The following is a 12,063-nucleotide window of genomic DNA, read 5'->3' on the forward strand; positions in this document are numbered from 1 at the left end:
ACGTGATTCAAGTAGATAAATCTACCGAATTATTTACGAGCTTGTTTGAGGGGGGAAAGATTTCCAGATCCTGGTTTAGTAGTATCGAGGAAAACACACTTTGGTTTAAATTAAACTTTTATATTGTAGTGTGTCCATTTCAAAAATACACTATAAGAAATCAAATATAATTGATATATGTAGATCCCTTTTTAGTGCAGTAGCAGTGTGAGATAATTAGAGTAGTGTAGAGTGGCTCCTGCTAAACAAGCCAGGTGAGGAAAGGAGGTATATATATATATATATATATATATATATATATATATTTGTAATACAACAGTGGGCATGGGGAACTCTGTGAAGGGATTCCACAGAAAGTGACATGGAATCCAGATGTCAAAATATTCTAACCTACATTTAAGTGTTAAAAATCTGTCTAATAGTCTTGGTGTTCTTCTGGGAGGCTCCTCTGAGAGTGAAAGTCTATTTCCAGCGTGCCTTTTTATAGTCCGTCATGACAGGGAGACAAAATGAAGCTATATCTTCTTTTCACTGCGCTACATGAGTGTTTCCCACCACTGTGACAGTGTAATAGCTAATAAAACAGATCAAAACAACATTTCATGTAATCGTGCAATATTGCTGCCACGTGTTTTTAACGCTGCACATGATCCATCAATCCACCATAGCTAACACATCAATGAGTGCTTGAAGATTTAGTACAGGTTTATCAAGCCATCATAATGCGGCTCTGACAAAAGGCAAAAGTGATGACCTGGTTTTACTGGAGCCCCTCGCTCTCGTGGTGCAATATCTCCCACCCCAGCATTTTTTCCTCCACAGGCGTATGCATTAGAATTACATGCGCTTTAGGCTGCAAATGTGATGATAGTTCTGCATCACAGACTATAATTTAAACAAGGGATATAAATGGAAAGGTCATTGTGGCATAATTAGGCTCGTGTGACTTTTCCTAAAACTACTTCTGACATTCCAGGGAAGAGGACAGATGCTGGATGAATAACATCCATTTAAGTCCAACAAGTTCAGAAAATAATCATCAAATGATGGAAGGGTAATGGCAGCTTGTGTCCCCAGCAGAACATGTTTAAACTCATGTCCCAACTTGTTAATTGTTTCTTTTTTGAATCTATAATATTTAGTTCTGTTTTAGCTGCATGCGTGTTTGCTTTGGGGTTTATGTTTGTGCTTTTACCCCACACGTACTTCAAAACTAATCAGGAAAGCTAGTGTAGTGGAACTCAGACATCTTGTCTTTTCTGTGACAGGACCGACCCCCCCCCCCCCCCCCCCCCCCCCCCCCCCCCCCCACACACACACACACAGAGTGAAGGTCATATACTCATCCCAGGTGCAAAGAAATCTGTGAAGCAGCATGTGGCTTGTCCCAGTTCCTCTACTTGTGTGACTTGTGTGCCTTGTGTGAGTGTGTGTGGGTGTGTGGGTGTGTGTGGGTGTGTAGAGGTGGTGGGGGGGATATTGCGACAAGACTGACCCATTTGAGTAATACAGGCACTCACCAATAGATTCCTGAAACTAGTTCAACATGTAGGCTATGCTAGGTAGCTACAGGGGCCACAGAGGATGGTAGAAGAAAACAGGCATTTATCATAATTTATTCACTAAATAGCATGGTTCACTTTATCTATTAAAAGCAATTCAAACCTAATATTTGTGCCTTGACTAAAGCAGGCACCAAACCGGGTGGCACAAATAAGACGCAATAGGGAAGGAAAAGAGAGAAAATTGTTTCTTTTTCCCTCAACATCTTCAACTCCAACACCACCGACGTTGACAGCCTACACAAGAGTTGATCAAATCCCCCCTCCTCTCCATGCATGTGTGTGTGTGTGTGTGTGCGTGTGTGTGTGTGTGTAGGTGAGGAAACTGCAGGAGCGAGAGAGGCTCAGTTTGCCTCCTCTCTGCGCTACTTTGCCTCTCTGTGTCGCTGTAAAGCCTCTCTTCCCAGGACTCAGACCTCTGATTTGGTGACATGTGAAGAGGCTTAAAGCATGGCATGTAAAGATGCTCCTGGCCAAGAAGAAAGAAATGGTGACTTTCATTTGGACCCTCTTGGACTTTTTCTTTTTGGCCACTTGGTGAGTCTCAGTGTGTCTGTCCATGGTGCTGAAACCAGATGCTCCTCTGACGCTGACAAGGGGGGGGAGTTCCTAATCATAGCTTCTTTATTCCCAGTATAAAGAAAATCTCTGGACAGACAAAGAACGATGAGAGGATTTACCCGGAGAACTTCACCCGCATTTTAGACCAACTTTTGGATGGCTATGACAGCAGACTGAGACCTGGATTTGGGGGTGAGTTATTTTTTTAATTGAGTTTTTAATCATTGTTATATAATTTAGGTTATTCAGTGTTTCTATTCTATATGTTAAATATAATCTATTAATATAGTTTTTGTATATTTTCTGCACTTACATTTAAAAGTAGTCGATCTTCTGCTTGTGAATACCAAGGGGGTTTTTGGTTTTCTACGTTTTAAAGCTGTAATCTTGGTTGCGTGGTTGACCTGCACTGTGAGGACCGTAGCGCTTTACGATCATGCAGATCCTCAATGTGACATCATGCTTTGTCCTCTCCAGACAACAGACGGGGCTACATGCACGCGTGTCAAAGCATATGTAATTATGTTAATGCTGTCAGAAAAGGACTAGCTCACAGAACGGGTAGCAACGGCCTCCAAATTCATTTGTATGTCCTTTTGTGTTACTAAGCTGTGTCTCTAATTCCAGAGCGAAAACAAAACTCATTAGATTTGTGTCATTTGTTCATTTGCTCCATAGGTCCTGTAACTGAGGTCAAGACAGATATTTATGTGACAAGTTTTGGGCCTGTGTCAGATGTTGAAATGGTACGTACACCGAGTGTTATTGATGCTAAATTTACCTCAGGAGGGGACACTTTTAATACCTTATAGAACATTATAGAGATTCTGGGACGTGCAAGGGCAGTGCAGGAAAGGCCAGGTGGGGTCAGGTCTTAGTTATGAAGCGGACATACTGTCGCAGCCCTAATCGCTACACTTTGCATCAGACGAGGACTCCCCGTCCTTCCAAGCAGTCTCTTGTACTGATCCCTGTCCCTGTCTTAGGAGTACACCATGGATGTCTTCTTTCGACAGACATGGGTGGACCGGAGGTTGATGTACGAGGGCCAGGTAGAGATATTGAGGCTCAATAACTTGATGGTGACTAAAGTGTGGACCCCTGACACCTTCTTCAGGAACGGGAAGAAGTCGGTGGCTCACAACATGACAGCCCCCAACAAACTGTTCCGCATCATGAAGAACGGCACCATTTTATACACCATGAGGTAGTGAAGGCTTCGCCTCTGTTATCAGACAGGATCCGTGAGGCTCCACACCTAAACCCTTTAAACAGACATCGTACAGACGTGTTTTTTGGTGTCAATTGACGTCAAGGGCAAAGTAGTTATTCTGTGTTTGATTTGATTTGAATCAATTGAGTAAAACAGTGTGTGAGACCTATTTTTCAAAGCCAAATAACGGTTAGTGGTTAGCCGTAGTTAGCCAGACATTTTCTCCAGCAGTCCACGGACAAGCCTGTGCCTGCTTATGTTCCATTACAAACACTCGTGTGTTCTGAAACAGGCTGACAATTAGTGCTGAGTGCCCAATGAAGCTTGTGGATTTCCCCATGGACGGACACGCGTGTCCCCTCAAGTTTGGAAGCTGTAAGTACAGTTTGTGTGTGTGTGTGTACCGGTAATCATGTCAGTGATTGTTTTTAGTGCATTTCCACCTTCCTTACATATTCTTCTCTCCATACTCCGCTCTGGCTATTCAAATTTATTAATTCACACACACACACACACACACACACACACACACACACACACACACAGACGGAAGCATAGGTCTGTGCTATCCTGAGGCAGAGGATTCTGACCTTTCTGGTTTGCTTTAGTCCACATGGGATGTAAGGTCTGTTCCTTGTGACTCCTGGCAGGCAGGATGTTGTAAGGAGGAGCACGAAGGAGGAGAGGAGGATGACAATAACGGAGAAATGCTGTTTTGTCCTCTGCAATGTCACCACACTGGAGAATTGATGGCAGATTGGGCAAGTTTAAAAGCAAACTTTGTCATCCCTTTCTTTCCTTCCTCTTGCAGATTTAATTGCCAAATTGCTGCCTTTCTCTGATAAGACGACTGTAGCTGCTCCGTTTGATAAACTCTGTCTGAGATAATTCATTTCTGCTGACCAGTCGGCCCACTATGAACAATAACGCTGAGCTGTGGTTTCATTGTTCCGAATGGAGGATAAATGTTTAGATTCTTCATAGTATTGACACATGTTGTCTCCCACAATTTATCAAACTCTGTTCTTAATGTCCCATACAAGACTTTGCAGTAAAATCCCAATGTTTCAGTATTTAATTGAACATTTAAAGGGGAAAAAGGGAAAATAGAGAAGATGTATTTGTTATACTTGAAAGTTAAACACATTTAGCATGTTGATTCCCATGTTGAGGCGCTATTAGGGAACATTTATCTATTTCACATGGATCTGAAATAACTGTGGGGTCTAGGCTGATAAACCAAACTTTAACTTAAAGCTCTTCTTCCCAAAGAATGTAGAATCAAACATGAGAAGGAATAGGTCATGGTTTCACCTCATCAGTTGAATGTATTAACCAAATGAGGGAAAAACAGTTGTACCCTATCTTTGTGGGCAACAATAGCATTGATGTCAGAAGGAAAGTTTTCACACAGGAAGGACATACCATGATCTATAAACATAAAATGTAAAATAAATAGCCCTTTCAATAACCTAACTTAACAGGCTCGAATTCCAAGTCTCTGAACACCAGCTGGAGTTCATATAAATGTATATCAAATATGTAAATCTGCTGAGAGTCACCATCTGTTAACACCTCCTGACTCTAAAGGAAAGAGACTGACAAGGGAGGCCAAAATGGCACCTTCGCTGGAGTAGCTGCACGCCAAAACACTCCAACCTCAAACCCTTCTGGCTAGGGGGCCACTTAATAGGAATAGTTATTTCTAACTGGTTGATTTTGCATTGCAAAATTTCAGTTAATTCAGGTTAAGAGCACTGATTTCAGTGAGACTGAAGTTTGAAGCCCTCACAAAGGCATCAAACAGCCAGCTTGGTCCTTTAGCTGAGGCCCCTGGGAACCTGCTTGAGTGGCTGGGGAGGGATGGATGCATAGCAGCCAAACCAGCCAAGCCCCAGGTGTCAGCTGTAGGTGTCAGGCAGGCGTAGCATCCACGCAACACCTCACCCATCCGGGAACATTGGCAAGAAGTTTCACCATGGATATAAAACTACTCCATGATTACTCAATAAGTAATCCCTGGGGATCTGGCTGGCTGCCCACAGATGCTTATCCTAAATCTGAGATGATCTACACATGGACCAAAGGCCCTCAGCACTCAGTGGAGGTTCCTCCCGAGTCCTCCAGCCTGGTTCAGTATGATCTCATCGGCCAGACCGTTTCCAGTGAAACCATTCAGTCGATCACAGGTGAGGCCGCTTCTTTGCACTTTTGCTCCCCCAACGTTTGAAATCTTTCCCCATCCGAGTAACTCATGTTGTGTCCTCCAGGTGAATATGTGGTGATGACAGTCTACTTCCACTTAAAGCGCAAACTCGGCTACTTCTTGATTCAAACGTATATTCCTTGCATAATGACTGTGATCCTGTCCCAAGTGTCCTTCTGGATAAATAAAGAATCAGTTCCTGCTCGCACCGTCTTTGGTAAGTCAACACAACACAACTCTCCTCCCTCACAGCCCCCAATGTTTATTATCTCATTTCTTCATTCAGAGCTAGAGCGCCTTTCTTAAAGGAAATATAAACATTGTTTAAATCTTTGGTTTGGTTTGAAAGTTGCAAGTGTTTAGTCATACACAAAAGTCTGTGAGGGACTCAAACTGGGAAATGAAGACTTGATTTATCCTTAACACACATTGTTTTAACAAATACACGCCCCACGATCCCCCGATTGTGACAAACGGACGTTATGCTGGCAACAAAAATAGTGAGTTGACCTGAACAAATATCTGGACAGGCTCCCACTGTCATCCTGGACGGTGTGTCATCCCAGAGGTCCATGTTCTGCCACCAGATGTGCCTTTGTGCTTCTGAAACAATACCTCCAGAACGGGATCAGAGCCATGCAGGACAGAACTTTAGGCAGGTTTAAGCTGAATAAAGGAAGTGAAACTCATTTCTCGATAATTAGAACAATAACTTTGAGGGAAGTGCGTAGCGATGAGTTGACCTTGAAGGTGGTGCAGAGAGAGGCGCACTTTAGGAAGTTCACACAAATCTATCTATCTATCTATCTATCTATCTATCTATCTATCTATCTATCTATCTATCTATCTATCTGTCTGTCTGTCTGTCTGTCTGTCTGTCTGTCTGTCTGTCTGTCTGTCTGTCTGTCTGTCTGTCTGTCTGTCTGTCTGTCTGTCTGTCTGTCTGTCTGTCTGTCTGTCTGTCTGTCTGTCTGTCTGTCTGCCTTTTTAGTTTTTAGTTTAGTTGCTAGTCTTGCAGACCAGCAAGATCCTGAGAACCAGAAAGACATAAGATGGAAAATCCACCTTGAACTAAATCATTCATCAAGAACACAGTTACCGTTCTCCACTGCAGTTCCTCTACTGTACTGTGTGTACTGCCTGGGCCTGCATGTCCTTGAAAGGCACAGGTGGTGTGTGTGTGTGTGTGTGTGTGTTTAAAGGAAGCATATAAGTAGAAGTAGGGAGCGTGAGCTTGCTGCATCCGCTTTAGCATTTCCTCTTGAAACAAGGTCATTGTTCTGCCTGTGTGTGTGTGTGTGTGTGTGTGTGTGTGTGTGTGTGTGTGTGTGTGTGTGTGTGTGTGTGTGTGTGTGTGTGTGTGTGTGTGTGTGTGTGTGTGATGCTGAATCAGGATAGGCTCTAACAAGACAGACCCAGGCTGTGTTTTTTACCTGATGATGTTAGCATCCCTCAGTGTTTCCAGAGGCAGAGATCATGTACAACACTAAAAGGTCCATCAACGTTAAACCTCTAAAAGCACCGGTCAATGGAAAACGGAACAAAAGACTTTATGCAAGAATATCTTTCGGCACCGTTTTTGTTACATCTCATGTCTTTGGCACAATATCAAGGCTGCATGGATTCTGAAGCCAGAGTTTCTCTGGAGGTTTAAAGTGGGTGCAGTCCTGTTCTGAGGAGTCTATTCTGACACATGTTGCTTCCACTGTGGCTCAGGCCATTCTGTGTGGATTCATAGATGCATGCTGGATGGATGGATGGTGCCTGGCTTCTCCCCCCATATCCCAAGAACGTAGACATTAGGTTGATTGGAGCGCATGGCCTGTGCAACCTGGTGACCTGACCAGTTTAGTTTCACCCCGTGACTACTGGGATAGACTCCAGCAACCCTGATAACCCTGATTAGGAATTAATATTATACATCCTAGCATGGGTTTATCAATATATATCAAAAATACAGTATATTACACATTACGGACAGAATAAGAGTGTATTAATGTGCTTGAAATGACAGCAGACACACCCTATACATGCTGCTCTATGGACCAGAGCCTCAGCCTGGCCTGATTATTTCAGTCATAACGTGTTGTCATTAGAGCAGATAGAGGCGATGGTCCAGTCAGGCAGGCTTCTGGGAGATTCTGACCCATTGGTTACGGCCACAGACATAAATGGGGGGATTTCCAGCACGCTCACCTTGACCAAACACAGAACTCAATCGATTTCAGGGAAGAAGAAATATTTTGATTCAAATGATGTTTTACATTTTTAATATAGGGCCATAATAAAGTATTAACCAACCTTCGTTTGTCTATATACAGTATATACATATATATTTTTATTTTATTTTTATATGTATTGCTTTTTTTTGTCATTGAAGGCATCACTACTGTCCTCACCATGACGACGCTGAGCATCAGTGCACGTCATTCGCTTCCCAAGGTCTCATACGCCACAGCGATGGACTGGTTCATCGCTGTCTGCTTCGCCTTTGTCTTCTCGGCTCTTATTGAATTTGCTGCTGTAAACTACTTTACTGATGAACAGATTAAACGTCCCAAAGGGAAGCCGGCCAAGTGTCCTCCAGTACCACAAACCACACCTGTGAAGGTCAAGGACACACAGGAAGTGCTCCAGGTGATGACTGCTGTCTTAACTAAACTGTTGACACACAGTTAAATTAATTACAGGGACTGAAAGGATGATCATTACAAGAACCACGAACTTAATGACACAAGGAGGTCCTTTTGATTTTTAGGTGAAGATTAGACAAGCTTGAATCTGAGAAGTATTGCTGGTAGTGACCACTAGGGGGCGCCTTAGCGAGTCCTACTCGAACCCCTGACTGTTCTTGATGTTTACGTCTCTATTTTTGAAATTTAAAAAAAGCCTTTTCGAAATTATAGCTTTATAGCCTTCAGCCATGGTGAAAAGATATAAAGATCCTGCTACATAAAAAAATGTCCAGCAGTCCGTGAAGCCTATGTGACTTCATAGCTGTGCTGCTGTTACTGAGCTCTGCTCCTCAAAGGTACCAGTATTATGGGGCACTGATGTAGCTTGTCGTGGTTCAGAAACTCAACTCTCACCAACACCCACTGAACCTAAATGAGCCCATGGTGTCAGAGATGTCAACATTTTTGAAAATGACACATAACAATAGAGATTTTATTCTCTGCGAGATGCTATTACACTTTATCTTCATTCTCCAGCTCCCTGCTAATCTCCTTCCTGCTGACAGGCACCTTAATTAGCTTTTTTTTTTGCAGTTAGAGGGAACATTGATGGATAATTCCTTTTAACTTGAATCAAATGTTCATCATCCATGATGCAGTAATGACAATGACAAATGCAAAATGCATGCAAAAGCAATTTTTTATGCTGAGAAGGGACAAAAGTTATTTGGTATTTACATCCTCACATAAGATTGAAGAAGCTTTATCATTATTTTACCATTGCACCACATATTTATACAAGATGGTGCATAATTTTGTTTTTATGGTCCCAGCTGAATATGAACAACAAATAAAGTAGAATAATTTAAAGAAAAAAGTACAAGAGCAGCATGAACATCTACTTAATAAAACCTTTACATAAAACAAAAAAAAGTCACATTTATCCTTGCTAATTACCTGTGTGTTGGGTTCATACACCATCACTGTCCCTGAAAACATTAAAACAGTTCTTTCAACATGAAACACACTAAAAATAAGATCTATCAGCATCGGGACGATTACCACTGGAGACAAGTCGGACATGAATAAACACAAAAAAGAAAAAAAAACTCAACACGAATAAACTGGGAAACCTGAAATACAAGGGAAAAAGCAAGAGACAGAATGCAGAGCACATCTTTAGCTTTTCTACAGGAGGTGAGGGAGCACATGCCACAGGTGGGACATTACAGGAAGACATGGACAAGAAAAGACAAAAGTCAATAATATTAGTCCCAAACCACACTGGCTCACAAAAATGGCTACTCTAAAATGACAAAGGTCACACTAGAATAAAGTCAAACTAATTGAGCTGATCCAACTGAAACCTGGCGCTATCCTCAGAGCCTGTGCACGTCTTACTCTGCTGCCACACTCACATTTCACATAAGCAGTCAAAATGAGTCAAATGTGATGTAAAAAGCCATTTTTGTGAACCAGACCCAAGCAGTTTTAGAAAAATATACATTTTTTTCAGAAGCAAATCTGTGATTAACAGTTAAAGTGCATTTTAAACCCGCAGCCAGTTGAAACCTTTGTTTTTTCTATTTAAATCTCTTAACAGAATCCCGATAGAAGCCTGAGGAAACGCGTGAATAACAGTTCCCACCCGGCGTCCAGAGCTCAACAGAAAGCTCAGTCCTCTTCCAATATTTCAGGAATGGGAAGAGTGAGCTGCTCGCAGCCTCTTGTCGGAGGAGCCAACGATAGCTCCTCCTCCCTGACTCCCTCCAGCCCCAAATCTCTGAGCCTTCTCAGCGTGGCCTCCTCTTCCACCCAGCTGGTGAGAAACAGGCCACAGGCTGCAGCGTCCACGCCAGATGTGACCGCGGGGAGGCCCTGGAACCAGACGGCCAGCACTCCGTCTCTGCACCACTTGCTGGGACCCAAACTGGAGCGAGTCCAGATGATGGGGAAGAACCCGGAGCTAAAGCAGACGCCCTGCTCTCAGCCCAGCACGGCGGGAATCGATGGAACGAGCAAGATCGACAAGTACGCGCGGATCTTTTTCCCAGTGTCCTTTGGGGCTTTTAACATCGTCTATTGGGTGATTTATTTATCAAAGGATACGATGGAGGCTAAAGGTGGCTAGAGGTCACCGCAGCGACAGAACTGAACTTACTCTTCAGCATGAAGCCAAACAGGATTATGGGATTTTACAGTAAGATTTAAAAACTGTAAAATGTAACCACAATGTCTTCATTTAACTTCCCTCAGTGTCCAGTTCAGCAGCCGTACTGGGAACAGCTGAAAGAACTGAGCAAACAGAAGAAAAACATCTGGAATATCTTCTTCTCCTTTTAGGCTACAGCTGACTTTAAAGACCTCCATTAGTAAACGAAGATTTTTTTTTTCATTTTCCTACTTTTGTATAACGCACCTAAAAGAAACGTTGTTTTGTGTTGTATCATTTCAAAATAAACTTGAACACTTTGCCATTTATTAGGCTGCACCCAGAGAGATTTAGCAAATATGGTGTTTTCATTTAAAGGGTAACGTTTGTTGCTTCAGCGCCAAAAACAATCAACGATCGGACGCAACGTTAGTTCTGACCGTACGCAGAGTGTTAATAATGAGCGAGCTGAGGTCCAGGAAGATGAATCCTTCCACCTGTTCCACAGTCAGGTGACGTGCATCCCACATTAGGTCCTTCAGCCTCTGTTAATTAGAATGAGGGTAATTAGATTTAGCCCAGCTATAATATGAAACCCTGATAACAGCCTGCAGACACAGAAATCTCTCCAGTGGGTCTGGAGCATTTGCCCCACCCTTTGTTGCTCTCTGGGGACAAAGAGGTGAATTCAGCACCAGATATCCAGAGAGTCACAGAGGCCTTTTTCAGTCCACATTTTCTCTTTGAATCGATCACTCCAGAGTATCGAACGGTGAGCTACTTCCGTCTGGCTTTTGATGTTTTTATGGTCTTTATCTGGCTGGAAGATAAAAGGTCTCCATGGTTGTCTGGTAAACTAATCAGAGTATGTTTTACATGATTCTGTAATATTGATTTTAGTCTTCGGAATCCTGCTCCTCCACACCCAGCTGACAGCCTTCCTCCGTGCAGAGCCTCATACCAAGGCGGGGGCTGCACAGAACCATCACTGTCAACATCATTAATCACTGGAGCAACACGGGATTATGTGTGCACTCCCTCAGGCTCTGAGATCTACAGAGTTACATGATTCTGTATCTGTCGGCTGACTCCTGATTTTACCTGGGCTGCCTGCTTCGTAATCACAAAGGCAACACTGGTTTAACAATGTATTATAAGCAGAAGACTTTAACTAATATGTAATAAAGCAAGACTGGTGAACATCAGTATGATTGGACGTTTGCTTTTTTTATGTGACCTTGTGCCAACATTAAAACATCCAGTACAGCCTCCGGTCATCTTGGGTCGGATGCTGCTTTCCTTCGAATGTGATGGTTGGAACCCAGAATCTCTGGAGCTCATCCAGAGTGACCCCACTGGTTCTTGCTCATGTCTCATCCCGGGAACCTTTTCCCCAGGTTCTCTAGCTTGTTTCTTTTTGCAGCCATCTTCAGACCTGTGCCTCAGTACAACCCAGTCTGGAGCTCTGGAGGTTGAACTGGTGACCTCGTGGTAACTCCAATCAAGGTGTGGAAACACCTCCAAGCTGAGCGAGAAACCCCAGAGTTCAAGTGTTACAGCAAAGCGTCTCGATACCTGTGTCAACACAATCTTTTAGTTTTTATTTGATCTGTTTGCAACATGGAGAATAAACCATATTTAGAATTTATGTTTTTACTTTGTCACTCTGAGGTTTTGATTGTAGATTATTCGTA

At 42.9% G+C, this 12,063-nt stretch overlaps 1 protein-coding gene across 5 annotated transcripts; it reads left to right on the plus strand.

Annotated features, from left to right (window-relative positions):
• Positions 1 to 1,911: 1,911 nt before the first annotated feature.
• gabra4 (gamma-aminobutyric acid type A receptor subunit alpha4) lies at positions 1,912 to 10,716 on the plus strand. 5 transcript variants are annotated; one of them, XM_029847419.1, is made up of 10 exons: positions 1,912 to 2,099; positions 2,197 to 2,315; positions 2,802 to 2,869; positions 3,110 to 3,162; positions 3,241 to 3,330; positions 3,629 to 3,711; positions 5,382 to 5,525; positions 5,607 to 5,759; positions 7,923 to 8,179; positions 9,821 to 10,716. In XM_029847419.1, the coding sequence occupies exons 1-10, from the start codon at positions 2,026 to 2,028 to the stop codon at positions 10,346 to 10,348; spliced, it is 1,569 nt and encodes a 522-aa protein (XP_029703279.1). In that variant the 5' UTR covers positions 1,912 to 2,025; the 3' UTR covers positions 10,349 to 10,716. The 5 variants fall into 5 exon arrangements, with proteins under 5 accessions (XP_029703279.1, XP_029703277.1, XP_029703280.1 ...); XM_029847417.1 differs by having other exon boundaries at positions 3,110 to 3,330; XM_029847420.1 differs by having other exon boundaries at positions 3,110 to 3,330; positions 5,712 to 5,759.
• Positions 10,717 to 12,063: the final 1,347 nt, after the last annotated feature.

The sequence above is a fragment of the Takifugu rubripes genome, chromosome 14, assembly GCF_901000725.2.
Source record: "Takifugu rubripes chromosome 14, fTakRub1.2, whole genome shotgun sequence".
NCBI classification, from domain to species: Eukaryota; Metazoa; Chordata; class Actinopteri; order Tetraodontiformes; family Tetraodontidae; genus Takifugu; species Takifugu rubripes.